Below are 23039 nucleotides of genomic sequence, written 5' to 3' on the forward strand. Positions count from 1 at the left end.
AGAGAGAGAGAGAGAGAGAGAGAGAGAGAGAGAGAGAGAGAGAGAGAATGAACAGTCGGCCGGCGTTGCCCGGCAGCGCCGCGCCAGTTGCCGGGCAACGTCAACAAACGACGCGGCCGCCATCTCCGTGCGCCCCCCCCCCCACGCCCGCGCAGACGCGGTGACGCGACGGACTGTGGAACGCCGTCTCCTAGCAACGCGAGGGCTGTTTGTCCCGGGCTGGGTGGCGCGGCCGCACAGGGCGCAGCCAGGACCGGCCCGGGCGGACAGACCGGCCCGCCGGGAGCCCGGGGCGGGGGGTGGAGGGGATTGCGGTGATGGAAGCGGGGGAGAACCGGGTTCCCAAATTACCGGTTTCCCTTTAGACAGCCGCCGTCTGTTGTCGCCCGCTCCTCCTGTCTGCCCCGGGACCGCCTCCGCTCGGGTATCTGTCCGTCTGCGCCCCCTCCTCCCCGGCATGTCCGTCTGTCCAGCGCCTCCCGCGCTGTGGCTGTCTCATATCCCCCCCTAAACCATCACAACCAAAATAGGGACAAGCACACACTCCGCTGGCCTGCCCTTTCTGCCTTGGACTGCCGGATTTCCGGGTGCACTGTTGCGGTTGGGGTCTCCACCGGGGGAGATAGACAAGGGGAGACAACCTGTTCACACTCAAGCCACAGCCCCAGAGCTCCCTCCCGTTCCTTTCCCCGCTCCCCTGGGGTTCTCTTGCCTGTGTTTCCTGAGCCTCTTTGAAGAGACAGGCAGCCCGCGGTCCTTCCATCCTGTGTCCGGGAAGCTGTCCACAGCTGGGAGGTTCTAACAACTCATCCCCGACACACACTCCCAACACCCCCCTATCCAGTAGCTTCATGTGACCAGGGCTGGGGCGAATCTCTGAGCAGAGAGAAGAAATTGAGTGTGTGACAGTGTGAATGGATGTGACTATAGGTGAGGAACAGCCGGTGACAATGTGCACACCTGGTATTTCCTGTGTGAGAGCAAAACTGCAGGACTCAGCGAGTGGTTTCTGCGGTTTGCACTTGTGTATCTGGGTGTATGGGAGTGTGTAGCCCTGCTGACTGTGTAGATGTGCATGTGTGTGTAGTTGTGAGTCTTGCATGTGGTCATCTGTGTGAAACAATACTTGTGTAAGTACCCATGGATGTGCACGGTTTTGCCTCTAGCCGTGCATTTCTGGTTCTGTGTGTGTGTGTGTGTTTCTGGTTTTTTCATTTGTTTTTTAGAGATAGGGTCTGGCTATGTTGCCCAGGCTGCTCTTAAACTCCTGGGCTCAAGCGATCCCCCTGCCTCAGCCTCCTGACTAGTGGGGATACAGGCAAGCCCACTACACTAGGCTAATTTTCTAATTTTTTTGTAGAGACTGGATCTTACTGTGTTGCCCAGGCTGGTCTCTAATTCCTGGCCCCAAGTGATCCTCCCACCTCAGCCTCCCACCACCGTGCTGGGATTACAGGCGTGAGCCACTGTGCCTAGCCATGTGTGTTTCTGGATCTCTGTGTGTAACCATGCAGGTACCTGCGTTTGCGTACAGACGATTTCTCAGAGCTCCCTCCACAGCATTCATTGCAATGTCTAATTATATATTTGTTCCTTTGTTTACTTTCCATCTCCCCCACCGGACTGTCTGCCCTGTGAGGGCAGGACCCAGGGCTGTTGTGGTCACTACCAGGTCCCCAGCACCACCCTGCACAAAGAAGGTGATCAGTAATTCCTTGTTGGGTAAATGAATCAATGACTCTTGTGTCCGTGTCAAACACACACATCCATGTAACCCTGCAAGTGATTTTGTGGTACTGGGTCTTCTGTGTGTGTCTAGCAGCTGCGTGGGCCACAGCACAGGAGGGTCTCTGTAGCCATGTCTCGCTATGTAGCTCTAATTTTTGGCACCCCCCACAGTGCATGGCACACATCAGAGCCTCATGGCACATATCAGGGCCGTGTGGACTAGGAGGCCAGGTGCACTGGCTCACACCTGCAATCCCAGCACTTTGGGAGGCTAAGGCAGGAGGATCACTTGAGACCTAGAGTTCAAGACCAGCCTGGGCAACATGGTGAGACCCTGTCTCTACAAATAATACAAAAATTAGGCCAGGCGCAGTGGTTCATGCCTGTAATCCCAGCAATTTGGGAGGCCAAGGAGGGTGGATCATCTGAGGAAAGGAGTTCGAGACCAGCCTGGCCAACATGGTGAAACCCCATCTCTACTAAAAATACAAAAAAATAACCAGGCATGGTGGTGGGTGCCTGTAATCCCAGTCACTCGGAAGGCTGAAGCAAAAGAATTGCTTAAACCCGGGAGGTGGATGTTGCAGTGATCCAAGATCGCGTCATTGCACTCCAGCCTGGGCAACAAGAGTGAAACTCCATCTCAAACAACAGCAACAACAACAATAAAAACAAAACAAAAATTAGCTGGGCATGGTGGTGCATACCTGTAGTCCCAGCTACTTGGCAGGCTGCGGTGGGAGGATCATCAGAGACCAGGAGGTCAAGGCTGCAGTGAGCTGTGATTACACCACTGTACTCCAGCCTGTGTGACAGAGTGAGACCCTGTCTCAAAAGAAAAACAAAAAACAAAAACAAAAATTTAAAAAACCCCGAAAACGATGGATTTGAACTCTGTTGTCTTTTTTTTTTTTTTTTTTTTTTTTTTTGAGATGGAGTCTCACTCTGTCACCCAGGCTGGAGTGCAGTGGTGTGATTCTGTCTCACTGCAACCTCTGCCTTCTGGATTCTCCTGCCTCAGTCTCCTGAGTAGCTGGGATTACAGGTGCCTGCACCACACCCGGCTAATTTTTGTGTATTTTTAGCAGACACAAGGTTTCACCATGTTGGCCAGGCTGATCTCAAACTCCTAACCTCAAGTGATCTGCCTGCCTCGGCCTCCCAAAGTGCTGGGATTACAGGCGAGAGCCACCGCGCTCGGCCGAACTGTGTGGCCTTCCTCATACTAGCATTAGGACCTCTGTGCACTCAGTTTCCTCATCTGTTAAATGGGGAGAATAATAGACCCAGTTTATGGGACTGTTGTGGGGAAGTAAATGAGTTCATATGGAAAGCATTTAGAAAATGCCTGGCAGAAAACAAACATTTACAAAATACCAGTTTTGATTGTTGTCGGTATTATTACTTCCTCTGTGTGTGTCCTTGGATATGCGTGTGTGTGTCTAGAATCTGGGTTGCAGATGCAGGCTTTAGCTCTGTAGTCCTGTGTTACTGGGAATCCAGATGCCCTGAGTCTCACTTTCCCTCCTATACCATGGGCATGTTCCAGACCTTCTCCAGGGCCAGTTAGGACTGAATGAAGCTGCATCTGGAACACTCCAGTGGCTACAAGGCCCAGCCGTAGTCTGGTTTCAGGAAAGATAAATGAGGGGTGAAGTTGGGATGGGATGGAATTGAGGTTCAGATCACTCCATGGGACTGGAAAAGTGGGAAGTCAAAGAGGGATGAAAGAGCACATTTGAAGCAGACAGACTGAGGGTCAGATTCCAGAAAGGACTTCCTCCTAGGACTATTTTGGGGCTGGGGACTATAAGAAATGAGCTGTTTTGCTGGGCCTTGTGGCTTACGCCTGTAATCCCAGCACTTTGGGAGGCCGAGGCAGGTGGATCGCAAGGTCAAGAGATCAAGATCATCCTGGTCAACCTGGTGAAATCCCATCTCTACTAAAAATACAAAAATTAGCTGGGCATGGTGGCGTGTGCCTGTATTCCCAGATACTCAGGAGGCAGAGGCAGGAGAATTACTTGAACTCGGGAGGTGGAGGTTGCAGTGAGCCGAGATTACGCCACTGTACTCCAGCCTGGTGACAGAGTAAGACTCCCTCTCAAAAAAAAAAAAAGAAAGGGCCGGGCGCGGTGGCTCAAGCCTGTAATCCCAGCACTTTGGGAGGCCGAGACGGGCGGATCACGAGGTCAGGAGATCGAGACCATCCTGGCTAACATGGTGAAACCCCGTCTCTACTAAAAATACAAAAAACTAGCCGGGCGAGGTGGCAGGCGCCTGTAGTCCCAGCTACTCGGGAGGCTGAGGCAGGAGAATGGCGTAAACCCGGGAGGCGGAGCTTGCAGTGAGCTGAGATCCGGCCACTGCACTCCAGCCTGGGCGACAGAGCGAGACTCCGTCTCAAAAAAAAAAAAAAAAAAAAAAAAAAGAAAGACATGAGCTGTTTGGAGAGCTGCCTGGAGGAAAAGAAACCAGCCTGAGTTTCACAGGCTAGTGGAATTTGGAGGGGGGCAATACTAGCAATAACAATAGGCCAGGCACAGTGGCTCAGCTGGTAATCCCAGCACTTTGGGAGGCCCAGAAGGGTGGATCACCTGAGGTCTGGAGTTCGAGACCAGCCTGGCCAACATGCCAAAACGCTGTCTCTACTAAAAATACAAAAAAAAAAAAAAAAAATTAGCCACGTGGTGGTGCGTGCCTGTAATTCCAGCTACTCGGGAGGTTGAGGCAGGAGAATAGCTTGAACCTGGGAGATGTAGGTTGCAGTGAGCCGAGATCATGCCACTGCACTCCAGGCTGGGCAACAGAGTGAGACTTTGTGTCAAAAACAACAACAACAACAATAAGAAGAATAATAATAATGCACTAGGTGCAGATACTAATAAGGGCTTTGTGAGGAATTTTCTTTCTTTCTTTTTTTTTTTTTTTTGAGACAGAGTCTCACTCTCTTTCTCTGGCTGGAGTGCAGTGGCGCAATCTGGGGTCACTGCAACCTCCGCCTCTCGGGTTCAAGCGATTCTCCTGCCTCAGCCTCCCGAGTGGCTGGGATAACAGGCGCCCGCCACTACGCCCAGCTAATTTTCTTTTTTTTTAGATAGGGTCTGGCTCTGGCTCTGTCACCCAGGCTGGAGTGCAGTGGCGTGATGACAACCCACGGCAGCCTTGACCTCCTGGACTTAAGCGATCGTCTTGCCTCAGCCTCCTGAGCGCTGGGGCTACAGGTTTATTTTTTTGTAGAGATGGGGTCTCACTATGTTGCCCAGGCTGGTCTCAAACTTCTGGGCTCAAGTAATCCTCCTGTCTTGGCTTCCCAAAGTGCTGGGTTTACAGGAGTGAGCCACCATGTCTGGCCATTTGAGGAAATTTTTATTTTTGTCTGTCTTGTTTCCTGCTCTGTCCCCAGCACCTAGAGTGTGTGACTGCGGGGGGGTGTGTGTGTGTATGTGTGTGTGGGTGTGTGTAGGTATGCTGATTAAATATTTGAATGACTGATTGAATGAATGAATGAATGTCATCCTACAACCACTTGTGAGTCCTGGTCTTAGGGGAAGTCTGGGCTGGGGCCCTGGCCTCTAGGATCCCTCTTGTGCCAGTCCCCCAGCCCTGCTGTTCCCACAGCTCTGTGCTGAAGAGGGCGTGGAGGGGGCCAGGGAAGGGAGTGTCAGGCAGCCAGCCGGCTGCCTGCCCTGGACAGCAGCCCAGAGTGTCTGCAGGAGGGAGAGGGTAGTTCAGGAGCCTGACTCACCCCGGGAGAAACCCCAGCCACATACCTGGCCGCTGACATCACCCAGCCAGGGCACCCCCGGCAGCCTAGACAAGCCGACTGAATCACAGGCGGAATTCAGCCACCCTGGGCACGTGGCCTGCTGTGACCCCCTGCAACACCCCCGAGTGGCCGTCTGGCTGCGGGGGTTAGGCCGGGCACATAGGGGTCAGTGAGGGGGCATGGGGCCTGAGTCAGGGACAGGGTGGCTACAGCCTGAGACCACCCAGCCGCAGGCGTCCACGTGGGGCAGGAAGGAGAAAGTTTGGGAAGGAGAGCCTGTGGGGAGGCCCCGGCGGTTGAGGAGGAAGCACGTGTGGGTGTGACGGGGAGGCTGCGGCTTGTGGGGAGCAGCTGGGTGACCCACAGGGGTGGGATGGGGTCTGAGTGTTTGCGCAGAGAATCACCAAATCGTAAGAGACTTGGTCGTAAGAGTCATTCAGGAGGACAATGGAATCACCAATGTGCTTACACACGCAGAGGCACACACGCACACACCCGACCTGGGGAGGCCCTAACTCCACCCACCCCAGGCCTGCGGGGCCTCACTACCCACAAGCCTGCCGGTCGGGGCAAGTTCCCTAAGGGACTGAGGCATGAGGAACAGTTTCCTCATCTGTTGAGTGGGGGTATTAACAATCATTATTAGGCCAGGCACAGTGACTCATGAGGCAGAGGTAGGAGGATCCCTTGGAGGCCAGAAGTTCAAGACCAGCCTGGACATCATAGCAAGACCCCTTCTCTACAAAGAACAAATTTAAAAATTAGCTGGATGTGGTGGTGTGTGCCTGTAGTCCCAGCTACTCAGGAGACTGTGGTGGGAGTGTTGGCGTTTGAGACTGCAGTGAGCTATTGATTGCACCACTGTACTCCAGCCTAGACAACAGAACAAGATCCTATCACACACACACACACAAAATATCACTATTATTATAATAGCTATGCTTACAGGGAACATACTTTCTGCCAGGTGCTGTTCCAGGCATTCTACATTTTTTTTTTTTTTTAAATAATGGAGATGACGTCTCACTATGTTGCCCAGGCTGGTCTTGAACTCCTGAGCTTAGGCGATACTCTTGCTTTTTTGGTAGCTCACGCCTGTAATCCTGACATTTTGGGAGGCCAAGGTGGGTGGATCGCTGGAGCCCAAGAGTTTGAGACCAGCCTGGGAAAATAGTGAGATCCCATCTCTACAAAAAAATCAAAAAATTAGCTGGGCATGGTGGCTCATGCCTGTAGTCCCAGCTACTCAGGACGCTGAGGTGGGGGGATTGCTTGAGCCTGGGAGATGGAAGTTGCAGTGAGCTGAGACTGTGCCACTGCACTCCAGCCTGGGTAACAGAACAAGACCTTGTCTCAAAAACAAAACAAAACAAAAAATAGAGAGAAGAAGAAGAAAAAAGAGTCAACTGCATCTGTATGTGTGGCATTTGGTACGGACACAGTAAGCTTTCTAAAGTGACTCTGTTATGATTCTTAGTACTAAGCATATTATTTTCTCTTTTTCTGTTTCTTTCTTTTTTCTTTTTGAGATGGAGTCTCGCTCTGTCGCCCAGGCTGCAGTGCAGTGGTGCAATCTCAGTGCACTGCAACCTCCGCATCCCGGGTTCAAGTGATTCTCCTGTCTCAGCCTCCCAAGTAGCAGGGATTACAGGCCCCCACCACCATGCCCAGCTAATTTTTGTGGGTAATTTTTAGTACAGATGGGGTTTCACCATATTGGTCAGGCTGGTCTTGAACTCCAGACCTCAGGTGATCCACCTGCCTCGGCCTCCCAAAGGGTTGGGATTACAGATGTGAGCCACTGCACCTGGCCAAACGCACATTATTTTTATTCCTAAGTCCAACTAGGAAGGCCTCCAAAACAGTCACCCTCACTGCCTTGGTCCAGTTCTACTTCTTACCTCCCTGCAGTCCTTCCTGCTGCCTCTTCTTTGGTTATATATGTCTGTGTATATATATACAGGGTGAGAGTGCTTCAGGGACTCCGTCCTCATTCATAACTCTTCAGAACTCAATGATGACTATCTAGATCCACCTCCACCAGGAAGTCCTCCTGGCTTACTCCAGCCTCACTAAGCACTCTCACCACCCAATGCCTGGAATGATTGTAGTCAGTGAGTGATACACTGCACGTTGTGTGCCCCCTGGGTTGGGAGTAGGTGAGAAATAACCCTCACAGTGAGTGGCACCCCCAGCCAGGGCCTGGGACAAGTCTGCATCCAAGGGTGGCTCTCTGCTTAGGTCTATGTCTGTACCTGGGTGTGTCTGCCCTATTCTGTGCATACCCATATATGTGAACCCGTATGTGTGTGTAGTTTTGAGTGTGTGTGGAACAGGCTGCATGGCAGTGGAAGCTAGGTGTGTGATTCCGTGTATCTGTGTGCCTGGAGTGCCTTGTTCTATAGATTTCTATGCTACTCCAAGCAAGTCAGTGGGTCTTTTTGGTTTTTGTTTTTTGAGATGGAATCTCACTCTGCTGCCCAGGCTGGAGTGCAGTGACACGATCTTGGCTCACTGCAACCTCCACCTCCCAGGTTCAAGTGATTCTCCTGCCTCAGCCTCCCGAGTAGCTGGGATTACAGGTGCCCACCAATACACCCAGCTAATTTTTTGTATTTTTAGTAAAGATGGGGGTTTCACCACGTTGGCCAGGCTGGTCTCAAACTCCTAATCTCATGACTCGCCCACCTCGGCCTCCCAAAGTGCTGGGATTACAGGCATGAGCCACCGCGCCCAGCCAAGTCAGTGGGTCTTTAGGAGCTCTTTCATACCAGTGTGACTGTGAGTGAACCTTTGCACACATGTTTGTATGGATATCTAATAAATTCTTCAAGTAGGCCAGGCACAGTGGTTCAGGCCTGTAGCCCTAGCACTTTGGGAGACCCAGGTGGGTGGATTGCTTGAGCTCAGGAGTTTGAGAACAGCCTGGGCGACATAGTGAGACTTCGTCTCTACAAAAAATATGAAAATTAGCCAGGCATGGCAGCGGGTGCCTGTAGTCCCAGCTACTACTTGGGGGACTGAGGCAGGAGGATCCCTTGAGCCTGGGAGGTGGAGGCTGCAGTGAGCTGAGATCGAGCCACTACACTCCAGCCTGGGCAACAGAGGGAGACCCTGTCTCAAAAAGAAAGAAAAAATGAAGACATTCTTCAAGTCCACAGCTCTGAGGGTATCACTGTGAGAGCAGGGGTCCTAGCTCTACCCATCTGTGTATGTGTGGAGATGTGTGTCTATGTAGACAAAGGTGTGTGTCATTTACTGTGTGTTTGGGGTGTGAACACCTATGTGATGTGTTTGCACAACTGCACGTGTTTTGCTCTGTGTGTGTGATCATGTGTTCAAATAGTCATCATGCCGCCAGGCGTGGTGGCTCATGCCTATAATCCCAGCATTTTGGGAGGCCTAGGCAGGAAGATCACTTGAGCCCAGGAGGTCCAGACTGCAGTGAGCTGAGATTGTGCCACTGCACTCCAGCCTGGGCAACAGAGCAAGACCTTGTCTCAAAACAAAAGGCAAAACGAAAATAAACAAATAGTCATCAGGTGCCTGTACAGACAAAAGTGGAAGGTGTCTGCCTGTTGAGATTTGTGAATAGGGTGTGTACGTGGACATCTCAGCCTGTCTATGTGTGTATCTGTCTCTGACCTCAAGGCAAAAGAGAGGTTGGCCAGGTGTGTGGTGGCTCACGCCTGTAATCCCAGCACTTTGGGAGGCTGAGGCCAGCGGATCACCTGAGGTCAGGAGTTCAAAACCAACCTGGTCAACATGGTGAAACTCCGTCTCTTCTAAAACTACAAAAAATTAACCAGGCGTGGTGGCACATGCCTGTAATCCCAGCTACTCAGGGACCTGAGGCATGAGAGTTGCTTGAACCCAGGAGGTGGAGGTTGCAGTGAGCTGAGATCACGCCAGGGACTCAAACCTGGGTGACAGAGCAAGTCTCCATCTCAAAAAAAAAAAAAAAAAAAAAAAGAGAGAGGCTCAGATATGTTTCTGTCTGAGAGTCTGTCAGAGTTTAGGAATTAGTAAATGAATGAATGGTGAAGATCCATTTACTCAACAAGAAACATTTCTTCTTTTTTTTTTTTTTTTTTGAGACAGAGTCTTGCTCTGTCACCCAGGATGGAGTGCGGTGGTGCAATCTCGGCTCACTGAAGCCTCTGCCTCCTGGGTTTAAGAGAAGCTCGTGTCTCAGCCACCAAGTAGCTGGGATTACAGGTGTGTGCCACTGTGCCCAGCTAATTTTTGTATATTTAGTAGAGATGGGGTTTCACCATGTTGCCCAGGCTGGTCTCAAACTCGTGACCTGAAGTGATCCATTTGCCTCAGCCTCCCAATTTACTGGGATTTCAGGCATGAGCCACCAGCGCTGCCTCATTTATTCCTATATCATATTGTTTTTATTTCTAAACTTTTTTGTAGTGACAGGGTCTTACTAGGTTGACTGGGCTGGCCTCAAACGTCTGGCCTCAAGTGATTCTTCTGCCTCTGCCTCCCAAAGTGCTGGGATTACAGGCATGAGCCACTGTGCCTGGCTTGAACAAATATTTAATAACCACCTATTGGGTACCAAATGCTATGCTGGGGACAAGGCAGTGACCGGGACAGTTTCGGCCCAGCTTTCACCCAGCTCACAGCCCAATGAGGGAGACAAACCTGTTCTCAGACAATGATGAGCCCAGATTGGCAGAGTTGGAGGGAGGGACCCCAGGAGAGGGGACCTTGACTCAGCCTGGAGATCAGGGAGATCAGGGCCTTGACTCAACCTTCCTGGAGGAGAGGTTATAGGAGTTAAGACCTGGATGAAAAGAGTATGAGCCAGAGGAAACGAAGGGAAGAGTGACCCAAGCAGAGGGAAAAGCACATGCAAAGGCCTGAAGTCCAGGGAGAGAGGCCAGGCATCTGAAACACAAAGGAGAGGGGAGAGATGAGACCAGGGCACCCTCAGAGCAGGTCATGAAGGGCCTCAGGAGCCATAGAGAGGAATATAGTGCAGGATGCAGGGGTATTGGGAGGGTCAAGCTAACTGTCCAATCTGGGTTACTCTGCTTCCCTGAAACTCCAGGGACATCCCCTCCAGGAAGCCCTCAGGATTGCTCAGTGTGGAGCGGCTCAGCCATCCAGCCAGTCACACTCACTATTCAGTGTTGAGCACTGAGGAGGCAGCCTTACTAAATCAGCCTGGATCTGCCCTCCCAGAGGTCACAGTCACAACAGTCGAACACACACACGCACGTGCACACTCACGAACATGCCCCTCCCCTCCTCTGGAGCCTCAGAAACCCACAGACCTTGTTCCTTCCAGGGGGTGTCCCTGGAGCCAAAGCTTCTGCACCACCAGGGGGCTTGCTGGAAATGCAAAAGATGGCCCAGTGCAGTGGCTCATGCCTGTAATCCCAGCAGTTTGGGAGGCCGAGGCAGGCGGGGGATCATTTGAGGTCAGGAGTTCATTTGAGGTTAGGACTTCAAGACCAGCTTGGCCAACATAGCGAAACTCTGTCTCTACTAAAAACACAAAAAAATTAGCCAGGCGTGGTAGCTCATGCCTGTAACCCCAGCTACTTGGGAGGCTGAGACAGGAGAATCTTTTGAACCCAAGAGGTGAAGGCTTCAGCGAGCCAAGATCGTGCCACTCACTGCACTCCAGCCTGGGTGACAGAGCGAGACTCCGTCTTAAAAAAATAATAATAAAATAGAATGGGCGTGGTGGCTCATGCCTGTAATCCCAGCACTTTGGGAGGCCAAGGTGGGTGGATCACCTGAGGTCAAGAGTTCGAGACCAGCCTGGCTAACATGGTGAAACCCCATCTCTACTTAAAAAAAATATAAAAATTAGCCAGGCTTGGTGACGCACGCCTGTAATCCCAGCTGCTCGGGAGGCTGAGGCAGGAGAATCACTTGAACCTGGGAGGCAGAGGTTACAGTGAGCTGAGATCATGCCACTGCACTCCAGCCTGGGTAATGAGAGTGAAATTCCGTCTCAAAATAAAATAAAATAATAAAAATAAGAAGATGACCACAGCAGATCTGCTGGCTCTCCAGGCAATTCGTGATCACCACGAATTGAGAAGCCCTGCTCTCCCCCGTCTCTACTAAAAAATACAAAAAATTAGCCGGGCGAGGTGGCCGGCGCCTGTAGTCCCAGCTACTCAGGAGGCCGAGGCAGGAGAATGGCGTAAACCCGGGAGGCGGAGCTTGCAGTGAGCTGAGATCCGGCCACTGCACTCCAGCCCAGGCGACAGAGCGAGACTCCATCTTAAAAAAAAAAAGTGGCCGGGCGTGGTGGCTCAAGCCTGTAATCCCAGCACTTTGGGAGGCTGAGACCGGTGGATCACGAGGTCAGGAGATCGAGACCATCCTGGCTAACACGGTGAAACACCATCTCTACTAAAAAATACAAAAAAAAACTAGCCGGGCGCGGTGGCGGGCGCCTGTAGTCCCAGCTACTCGGGAGGCTGAGGCAGAAGAATGGCGTGAACCCGGGAGGCGGAGCTTGCAGTGAGCCGAGATCCGGCCACTGCACTCCATCCTGGGCGACAGAGCGAGACTCCGTCTCAAAAAAAAAAAAAAGAAAAAAGAAAAAAGAGAAGCGCTGCTCTCAGGCTTAACTTCCCTGTATCTGTTTCCTTTTCTGTACAAGGAGATCAAAACAGAATCCATGTAGAGGACTGATGTGGAATGAGGCTTAACTGAGATAATGAAAGTGCTAAGCACAGCTTCCTAAGCGCTTGTTTTCAACAGCTCCTCTTCCTCCTTTCCATTTTTTTATTTTTATTTTTATTTTGGGAGGAACAGGGTCTCGCTCTGTTGCCCAGGCTGGAGTGCAGTGGCACAGTCATAGCTCACTGCATCCTCAATCTCTCAGGGCTCAAGTGATGCCCGTGCCTCAGCCTCCCAAGTAGCTGGGACTACAGGCGTGTGCCACCATGCCCAGCTAATTTTTAAATTTTTTGCTGGGCCCAGTGGCTTACGCCTGTAATCCCAGCACTTTGGGAGGCCGAGGTGGGCGGATCACCTGAGGCTGGGAGTGAGAGCAGCCTAACCAACATGGTGAAACCCTATCTCTACTAAAAATACAAAAATTAGCTGGGTGTGGTGGCAGGCACCTGTAATCCCAGCTACTCAGGAGGCTGAGGCAGGAGAATTGCTTGAACCCAGGAGGTGGAGGTTGCAGTGAGCCAAGATCATGCCACTGCACTCCAGCCTGGGCGACAGAGCAATACTCCATCTCAAAAAATAAAAATAAAAATTAAAATAAATAAATAAATAAATAAATTTATTGTATTGGTGGGGTCTCACTATGCTGCCCAGGCTGGTCTTGAACTCCTGGCCTCCAGCAATCCTGTTCCCTAGGCCTCCCAAAGTGCTGGGATCACAGGCGTGAACCACCACACCCAGCCCTCCTTCTCTTCTGTATTATTAAATTTCAGAGCTGGAAAGGAATTTTGAAGACAGCCGTCACTCAACCTTCTTGCTCTACAGATAGGGGAACTGAGGAACGGAGGAGCAGAGGTTTGGCCACATGAAGGTGGGAAGGATGTGGTGTGTCTGGCCTTCACAGTCTCTGCGGGTGGGCTGTTTACAGGATACTCTGAGGAAAGCCAGGATGGGCACCGACACCCACCTCCACCCTGCGGGAGGCAGAAGGCTAAGGCTCCCCCACCCGTCTACCTCAAGCAGAGCTGAGCGCTTGGGAGCCAGAGCAGAGATCCAGCCCTCTCCCCCATGCTCAAGTCCTCCTCCTCCTGGAAGCTCTCCTTCCAAGAGGAACCTCTTACTCTATTTATTATTATTTGTGAGACAAGGTCTCACTTTGTCACCCAGGCTGGAGTGCAGTGGCATGATCATGGCTCACTGCAGCCTCGCCCTCCCCAGGCTCAAGTGATCCTCTCACCTCAGCCTCTCAAATAGCTGGGACTACAGGCACACGTCACCACACCCGGCTAGTTTTTGTATTTTTAGTAGAGATGGGGTCTTGCCATTGTTGTCCAGGCTGGTCTTGAACTCCCGGGCTCAAGTGATCTGCCCACCTTGGCCTCCCAAAGTGCTGGGATTACAGGCACGAGCCACTGCGCCTGGCAAGGAATGAGCCCTACAGAGAAGAACTTGATTTATCCACTCCATGCTCTGTGGGCAGATGTGTGTGTCATGTCTGTGAGTGCGGGTGTGTGTGTGTGTGTGTGTGTGTGTGTGTGTGTCTCCAGGGCCAATTTCTCCCTTAGGCCCAGGGGCACAGTGCCTAGGGCCCACGATAAATTTAAGTGACCCACAGATATGGGTCAGGAGGGTATACATGTATAAAGGTCAGGAAGACTTTGTTTTAGTAACAAAACAAGCACCTACAATCTGTCAGGAGCCTTACGATATCTTCCCACCAGTCTCATGAGGTGGGTACTATATCCTGTTCTCCTTTGTCAGGTAGGGAAACTGAGGCCCCAGATATCCTAGCTCAAGTTCACCAAGCTACTTGGTGATACAAGCAGAACATAAGCCCAGTCCACCTAGCTTCTGGGTCTGCGATGGTGTGGGGAGAAATGCCCAGTGTCTTCATGAACATGAGCATCTGTGCGTGAATAAATTGACATACATAAACCCATTTAATAAAGTTCAAAGCCAGGCGCCGTGGCTTGCTCCTGCAATCTCAGCGCTCTGGGAGGCTGAGGTGGGAGGATTGCTTGAGGCTGGGAGTTTGAGATCAGCCTGGGCAACAAAGTGAGACCCTGACTCTAAAAAAATTTTTTTGAATAAAAAATTAGACCAGGCACAGTGCCTCACGCCTGTAATCCCAGCACTTTGGGAGGCCAAGGTGGGTGGATCACTTGAGGTCAGGAGTTCAAGACCAGCCTGGCCAACAGGGTGAAACCCCTTCTCTACTAAAGATACAAAAATTAGCCAGACGTGGTGGCACATGCCTGTAATCCCACCTACTGGGGAGGCTGAGGCAGGAAAATTGCTTTAATCTGGGAGGCAGAGGTTGCAGTGAGCCAAGATCATGCCATTGCACTCCAGCCTGGGTGAAGAAACGAGACTCTGTCTAAAAAAAAAAAAAAATTAGCCAAGCATGGTGATACGCACCTGCAGTGTTAGTTACTTGGGAGGCTGAGGCAGGAAGATTGCTTGAGGCCAGGAGTTCGAGGTTACAGTGAACTATGATTGCATCACTGCACTCTAGCCTGGATGACAGAGCAAGATCCTATCTCAAAATAATAATAATAGTTCAAGGCACAGACTTTGAAGCCTGACACCCTGCATGGTGTTATTCCAGCTTTGCTACTTACTTGCTGTGTGACTCCGGGTGAATAACTTCACCTCTCTGGGCTTCTGTTTCCCTTCCTGTAAAGTGATGATTTGTACCTCACAGGAGTGTTGTGAGAATTAAATAAGTTAATATAAGCTCTTGGGAAGAATTAACTCTTGCTAGGGTTGTGTGAAGAGCTTTACATGAGTCCGTCTGCAGGATGTGTGGTCTGTGTGTTTGTGTGTATATATGTGTGTGTGTGTGTATATGTGTGTATATATGTGTGTATATGTGTGTGTATATGTGTATGTGTGTATATATGTGTGTGTATATATGTGTGTATATGTGTGTGTTGCTCTCTTGATCTTTGAGTGTTGTGTGTGTGTCAGTGTGTGAGATCATATGTGCATCTTTAGTAAAGATCTAGGGGTCTCTGTGTGTTTTGGGGGTCTGTACCTGTCCTTGGCTGTACAACTGAACCCTATATCTTCTTGTGTGTGTAGGGACGTGTGTCATGTGTGTTGATAACCATATGACAGTGTGTGTTTCCACATGCTGGCGTGGGTCTGTGAAGCTGTTTCTATGTGGCTGTGGGTGACTGCCCACGTGTGATCTGGTGGGTGGCTGTGTGGATGCCTGTGTTGCCTGTGTCGGGCATGAGTCTCTGGCCAGCCAGGGTAGGTCTTTGTATGTTTCCTTTATTCCATGGAGGAGGACATGAGGGGCTTGGATGGGACAGAAGAATGAGGGGTCACTCCCTGTCTGATGCTGGGGCCGAGTCACTGCCAACTAGTGGCTGCTGTGTCATCTCCCAGTCTCTGTCCCTCCCTCCTGGCTGATGGCAGACAGAGGGGGTGTGGGGGAACAGGGCAGGGGGTGGGCTTGAGGCTGGACTTTTGTCTGGAAACTTGAACCTCCGCCTATGCCCCCCACGTCCCTCTAGCCTTCTACATCTCCCTACTCCCTCCCTACTATTGGGACAGGGAATCAGGACTCCCTGGAAATTAAGAACCATCACCCTGGCTCTGCCACAGGCTTGCTGTGTGGCCCTGAGACAGGCCTTGCCCCTTTCTGAACCTGTGAAATCCAATGTTTTAAAAGTACTTCTTCCTCTGTACCCAGGGCTGGGCCAGGCTGTGCACTGGTGGGTAAGTGCTGGGCTCTCTGAGGTTTGTGAAATAGCTGGCGGCAGCCTTCCCAGGGGGTGCTTAAGAGTTGGGGGCTGTAGCATCAGAAATACCTGAGTCAGTCTGGGCATGGTGGCTCATGCCTGTAATCCCAGCACTTCAGGAGGCCAAGGTGGGCAGATCACCTGAGGTTGGGAGTGAGAGCAGCCTGACCAACACGGAGAAACCCCATCTCTACTAAAAATACAAAAACTAGTTGGGCATGGTGGCGCATGCTACTTGGGAGGCTGAGGCAGGAGAATAGCTTCAACCTGGGATGATCCGAAATTGTGCCACTGCACTCTAGCCTGGGCAACGAGAGCAAAACTCCGTCTCAAAAAACAAAACAAAACAAAACAAAACAAAAATTAGGCCGGGCGCGGTGGCTCAAGCCTGTAATCCCAGCACTTTGGGAGGCCGAGACGGGCGGATCACGAGGTCAGGAGATCAAGACCATCCTGGCTAACACGGTGGAACCCCGTCTCTACTAAAAATACAAAAAACTAGCCGGGCGAGGTGGCGGGCGCCTGTTGTCCCAGCTACTCGGGAGGCTGAGGCAGGAGAATGGCGTAAACCCAGGAGGCGGAGCTTGCAGTGAGCTGAGATCTGGCCACTGCACTCCAGCCTGGGCGACAGAGTGAGACTCCGCCTCAAAAAAAAAAACAAAACAAAACAAAACAAAAATTAGCCAGGTGTGGTGGCACATACCTGTAATCCCAGCTACTCGGGAGGCTGAGGCAGGAAAATCACTTGAACCCGGGAGGTGGAGGCTGCAGTGAGTCGAGATCGTGCCACCGCACTCCAGCCTGGGCAACAGAGTGAGACTCTGTCTTAAAAAAAAAAAAAAGAAAAACACGTCAGACTCTTTTTTTTTTTTTTTTTTTGTGAGACAGAGTCTGGCTCTGTCACCCAGGCTGGAGTGCAGTGGCCGGATCTCGGCTCACTGCAAGCTCCGCCTCCTGGGTTCACGCCATTCTCCTGCCTCAGCCTCCCGAGTAGCTGGGACTACAGGCGCCGTCCACCTCGCCCGGCTAGGTTTTTTGTATTTTTTTGTAGAGATGGGGTTTCACCGTGTTAGCCAGGATGGTCTCGATCTCCTGACCTCATGATCCGCCCGCCTCGGCCTCCCAAAGTGCTGGGATTACAGGCTTGAGCCACCGCGCCCGGCCACGTCAGACTCTTGAACCCCATTTGCTAAGTAGATTTTCTCAGGTAGTCAGCTCTACCCCTCTGAGCCTAGATTGCAACAGTACACCCTAACAGCAGTAAGAGGGAGTTTGTAAAGCTTAGAAAGACCTGACAGCCTGTCCGCAGTGGCTCACGCCTGTAATCCCAACACTTTGGGAGGCCGAGGCGGGCGGATCACGAGATCAGGAGTTCAAGACCATCTTGACCAATATGGTGAAACCCCATCTCTATTAAACATATAAAAATTAGCTTGGCATGGTGGCCCGCGCCTGTACCCGCGCCTGTAGTCCCAGCTACTCGAGAAGCTAAGGTGAGGCGGAGGTTGCAGCGAGCGGAGATCACCACTGCACTCCAACAGAGCAAGACACCGTCTCAAAAAAAAAAAAAAAAAAAAAAAAAAACCTGATAAGTGGAAACTACTAATACTCCCATTATCATTTAAACAAACCCCAGACACAGGTTTTTCAAGGAGTTTCATCCAACCAGGCAGGTCTCAGAAATCAGAAAAGAAATGGAAAGAATGGAAAGGGTAGGAAATCTGGAGTTTGCCAATTCTAAGTTTGAATTTCTTGTGATGGGATCTTGGGCAAGTCATTTAACCTCTCTGAGTATCATTTTTTCCTTTTATAAAATGAAGATTTTTCTCTCTTAACCTTCCAGAGCTGTTTTAAGGATTACAAATCTTGTACTGAAAGGCATAGCACAGAAGCTGTGCTTGGTAAGTGCCAAATACAAGGCATTAATTATTATTATTAAAATTAATAATAATATCCCCTCCCCCTTACACATTCTTTGACTCCAGGTGGATTAAAAGGTGGGAGGAGAGGCTACCAACACCATTAGAAGAGAGTTTTCTCCCTAAGTTTCATTTCTCATCCCCTCCAAACCCTCATCCCTCCCAAACGCCGGACCTGGGAGGCCAGCCGGGTCCAAGACACACATCCTTTGCCCAGCCGGGAAGCCTAAAGCTAAAGCTCAGAGAGGGAAAACATTTCCCAAGCTCGCACAGCGAATTAGGACAGAAACCAGGACGAGCCTCGGAATCCCTCCATTACCTCCATCTTCACCTGAGCATCACAGCGCGCTCGGGACTCAGTTTCCCCACCTACGTGACCACACCACACTAATCAGGGTCTCCTTTCAGAGATCTGCTCTTCTTCTCGAACAGGGGCGCTGCACTAGCGGTAGAACAGGGTGGGTGGGGGCGCCAGAGGTGAGGGGGACCTGCAGGCTGGGGTCTTCCCTGCCCGGGTCAGCGGGGGCCCTGCGGGGCTAGTGTAAGCGCCTATTAATACCAGCCCCCGGGGCGGCGTGGCACTGCGCAGGCGCGGGCGGGGCGCGGGCGCGCGCGCGAGCGAGCGAGGGATTCCCTCTGACGTCATTGCTAGGATACCAAACAAACACTCCGCCGCGCCGGCCGAGCTCCTTATATGGCTAATTGCGTCACAGGAACTCCGGGGAGGCGGGGCCGGGATCCCCTCCCGCCGAGGGGCCCGGAACGCAGCCCCCGAGACCCTCAGGGCCCCGAGGGTCATGCAAGTGACCAGATCGAGTCTAGAACAGACCTCTTGCTGGACGGTGCGGGACTCGATTTGGCGGGTCCGGAGATTTGGGGAAGTTTGTTCAGCGAGGGGCGGGTGACGTAAGCAGGGGGGCGGGTCCCGGGCATATAAATACAGGCTGGCGGGTCTGTGCTTCATTCATAAGACTCAGAGCTACGGCCACTGCAGGGACACGCGGAACCAGGACTTGGAAACTTGATTATTGTGGTTCTTCTTGAGGGTTATGAAATTTCGTTAATCTTTTTTTTTTTCCGGGGAGAAAGTTTTTGGAAAGATTCTTCTAGATATTTCTTCATTTTCTTTTGGAGGACCGACTTACTTTTTTCGTCTTCTTTATTACTCCCCTCCCCCCGTGGGACCCGCCGGACGCGTGGAGGAGACCGTAGCTGAAGCTGATTCTGTACAGCGGGACAGCGCTTTCTGCCCCTGGGGGAGCAACCCCTCCCTCGCCCCTGGGTCCTACGGAGCCTGAACTTTCAGGAGGTACAGCGGCATCCTGTGGGGGCCTGGGCACCGGAGGGAGACTGCACAGAAACTTTGCCATTGTTGGAACGGGACGTTGCTCCTTCCCCGAGCTTCCCCGGACAGCGTACTTTGAGGACTCGCTCAGCTCACCCGGGACTCCCACGGCTCACCCCGGACTCGCACCTTACTTCCCCAACCCGGCCATAGCCTTGGCTTCCCGGCGACCTCAGCGTGGTCACAGGGCCCCCCCTGTGCCCAGGGAAATGTTTCAAGCTTTCCCCGGAGACTACGACTCCGGCTCCCGGTGCAGTTCCTCACCCTCTGCCGAGTCTCAATATCTGTCTTCGGTGGACTCCTTTGGCAGTCCACCCACCGCCACCGCCTCCCAGGTAAGTTTTCGATATTAGGGGTGCTGCTTTGTAGGTTTTATTTTTTAAGTCAAGGGTGACAAGAATAACCCCCAACCCCCACATAAAGACGCATCAGAACCCTAGATCTGAGATGGAAAAGGCTCACAGCGCACTTTGCAAACTGCAAAGAGTCGGGAGATGTTTGCAATTGGTTGCGTGCGTGGAGCGCAGGGAGGGAACGCGGCAGGGAGGGTAGGCTTTGGGGCGTGTGGGGGTGGGGTGGGGAATGTGCCGCTCAGTGCAACGTGTATGCGGTAGCGGGGCTGAGAACTTTGAGCCGGCTCCGGGACTGCCTCCCGTTCGGGTTCCAGACCTGAAGCTAGCGCAGTTAGGCAGGTGGGGGAAATCCCAGGGAAGCTTCCAGTAGTCTCTTTTCCTTTCCTCCTTCTTCGGAGCGCCCACTTCGGTGCCAGGTAGCCCTCCACCCATCGGGAAGAGGGGCCTCGAACCCTCAGCCGCGCTGCCTCCGCCTCCTGCGCGGAGACGTAACGGGGGACCCGTGCGTAACGGCTGACGCGCTGGAATCCTCCGTCTGACGCGGGGCACGCACGGCGCGCGGCGCCCCCTTCGTCCGCCCCGCCCCTGACGTCCCGGGAGCGTTCTATTTTGGAACGCCGGGGCCACGTTGCTAAGGGAGGGGGCAGCCCGGCGTTTCGATTGGCCGCCGGGGCGCACGCCTTGGCCAATCAGCTTTCCCTTCCTATTTGTAGGGTGCAGTTTCCTTCCCCCTCTCTGTCCCCGGAACCCGTGGTTCCTTGGCGGCTGGGTCTCTTTTCCGCGCCTCTAGAGGCAGAGCGAGGGGATCCCTGTCGTGACAAGAGCGGCTCTCTGCGACCCAATGGATCTGCGAGACCCTTGCGGGGATCTGGTCCCTGGGCTCTCAGGAGCAGGGGGTGTCTGCTTGTGTGCCGGCGTTTCTTGGAGAGATACGGTGGCTGTCACCCTCTTCTCCAGGCACTCACAGACAGATTCCCACTCCCTCTGCTCCGGATGCCCGGTTCCTCCAGTGTGTCCCAAGACAGGACTAGAACCGCGAACCGAAGGGCAACCAGCCAGGTGGTCTCCAGGAGCTCCGCCCCCTCTGGGTTCCCAGGACGCTGATTGGCCGGCGAGCCAGCCCTTCCCTCACCACGCCCCCTGAGAGAGTAGTTAAGCCTTCAGAGCAGTTCCAGGAGTCCATTTACGGGAGGGGGGAGATGAGCGCTGCTGAAGCTTGGGGGCTCGGGTTCCGCACAATTCCCCCTCCGCAACAATCTAAGGGAGCCTCGGTGGTTACTTTTCTCTACCTGTCCGTTCACCCTAAACTGTCACTCGTCAGTCTCACTCTGAAAAGAGACAGTAACTTGAAACGTTGTTCTAAACTCCTAGGCCCGTCCCCCAAACACCCTTTTGACTGGGACCCCCGCCCCTGCATGGGACCTCGCGCAGAGGGGGGTGTGTGTGTGTGTGAGTGTAGAGGAAGGCTTGGCCTAAGGCCTCTCCTTCTCCCTCCCTTTGCCTCTGGGGTGGGGGTGGGGTGTTGTGGCTGTGTGTGTGGCTGTGGCTCCGTCCCGGGGGTTCTGTCAGCCGGCTGTGTCCAGCCTCCTCTCCACCCCCCACACCTAAGAGTCACCAACTCGGGGTGTGATTCACCACCCGCTGGAACCGTGCAACCTTTCCCCGAGGAAGAAGGAGGAGGTAGAAGCCAGTTGAGCAGAAATCCTCTCATTAACCACTGCGTCACGGTGTAGTGGAAGGGTGGGTGTCGTGGCTTTTTCCCTGTGACACACACATCCACACTCGCTCACCCTGTGCTCACTCACGGGGTCGGTGTGTGTTATGTGTGTTGGGTGTGTGTGTGTTGGTGTCTTTGTTTGTGTGTCTACGCCTGTGTGTGTATGTGTCACCCCGTAGGAGTGCGCCGGTCTCGGGGAAATGCCCGGTTCCTTCGTGCCCACGGTCACCGCGATCACAACCAGCCAGGACCTCCAGTGGCTTGTGCAACCCACCCTCATCTCTTCCATGGCCCAGTCCCAGGGGCAGCCACTGGCCTCCCAGCCCCCGGTCGTCGATCCCTACGACATGCCGGGAACCAGCTACTCCACGCCAGGCATGAGTGGCTACAGCAGTGGCGGAGCGAGTGGCAGCGGTGGGCCTTCCACCAGCGGAACTACCAGTGGGCCTGGGCCTGCCCGCCCAGCCCGAGCCCGGCCTAGGAGACCCCGAGAAGAGACGGTGAGTAAGGGGCATCAGAACTTGGCCTGGGTCGGGGGAAGCAAGAGAGGTAGGAAGTTTCTTATGAATGGAGGGGGACTCCACTAAGGCCTCAGTGTTACAGAAACCCCAAGATCCTTGCTACACGACCGAGGACTGGAGGCTTGTTTTTTGGTTCCTGGGGGTTCTGAAAGAAGTAGAGGTTTGGGATGGGTGGAGGAGTGCTGTATCCCCAAATCTCATGGCCTCTATCTCCCCGATTCAGCTCACCCCAGAGGAAGAGGAGAAGCGAAGGGTGCGCCGGGAACGAAATAAACTAGCAGCAGCTAAATGCAGGAACCGGCGGAGGGAGTTGACCGACAGACTCCAGGCGGTGAGGACAGGCCCTGGGGTGGGAGAGGGGATGCTGAGGGGAGCTCTCTCCCCATTCTCTGCCCCCTCTCCACCTGTACCCTTGTCCCGGGTTGAGAACCAGACATTCTGCATATGGAACTAGGTTACTGGTGTGGCCAGATGGGGTAGCCCAGGGCACAAACACAGAACCCCATGTACTTAAATCAACTCCTGGTCCCCCCCATTTCCTGACCGCATGCACTACTCTCCTAGCCTTCATTTCATCCCAAGGGGCCACATGGGGCCCTTGAGGAGAGGGGCGCTCCCATCATTTCTCCCATCTGGTCTTCAGCAAGTAACAACACATTTTGCCTCAGTTTCTCCATCTCTCCAAACCCTCATCAAATCTCCCAGGCTCCTTCTACCCTTAACGCTCTGGAAAGTCTATGAAATGAAATTATTCCACCTCCTGCCCTAGCCACCCACAGCTCTCCTGGTGCTGGTGGCATCCCCCAAAACCCACTCCCTTCCTACGTCCTCCCTTGGTCTGAGAGTTCCCTACTGTATGACTGCAGGGTGAGCTGTCACTCCTTGAGGGAACAAGGGAATTGTCAACTTTCCTTCTCTGCTTGATCTCTTCCCTGGGTGGTAGAGAGTGAGGGGTAATAGAAGGAAACACATTAAAAACACATAACAGGCCGGGCGCGGTGGCTCAAGCCTGTAATCCCAGCACTTTGGGAGGCCGAGACGGGCGGATCACGAGGTCAGGAGATCGAGACCATCCTGGCTAACCCGGTGAAACCCCGTCTCTACTAAAAAATACAAAAAACTAGCCGGGCGAGGTGGTGGGCGCCTGTAGTCCCAGCTACTCGGGAGGCTGAGGCAGGAGAATGGCGTAAACCCGGGAGGCGGAGCTTGCAGTGAGCTGAGATCCGGTCACTGCACTCCAGCCTGGGCGACAGAGCGAGACTCCGTCTCAAAAAAAAA

At 52.9% G+C, this 23039-nt stretch overlaps 2 protein-coding genes across 4 annotated transcripts in view; one reads left to right on the forward strand and one right to left on the reverse strand.

The window, feature by feature from the left end:
- ERCC1 (ERCC excision repair 1, endonuclease non-catalytic subunit) overlaps positions 1–23039 on the reverse strand; it is an 80906-nt gene that overhangs the window by 50750 nt on the left and 7117 nt on the right. The gene's annotated exons all lie outside the window — the stretch shown is intronic.
- Positions 18652–23039, forward strand: part of FOSB (FosB proto-oncogene, AP-1 transcription factor subunit) — a 7894-nt gene continuing 3506 nt past the window's right edge. Inside the window, exons 1-3 of one of the 3 annotated variants that reach the window (XM_025369355.1) lie at positions 18652–19505; positions 21420–21740; positions 21985–22092. In XM_025369355.1, the coding sequence (XP_025225140.1) occupies positions 19380–19505; positions 21420–21740; positions 21985–22092 (555 nt within the window). In that variant the 5' untranslated portion in view covers positions 18652–19379. The remainder of the gene's footprint in view (positions 19506–21419; positions 21741–21984; positions 22093–23039) is intronic. The other 2 variants (XM_025369357.1, XM_025369356.1) reach the window with 2 other exon arrangements.

This window comes from Theropithecus gelada, chromosome 19 (genome assembly GCF_003255815.1).
Source record: "Theropithecus gelada isolate Dixy chromosome 19, Tgel_1.0, whole genome shotgun sequence".
In the NCBI taxonomy this organism is placed as follows: domain Eukaryota; kingdom Metazoa; phylum Chordata; class Mammalia; order Primates; family Cercopithecidae; genus Theropithecus; species Theropithecus gelada.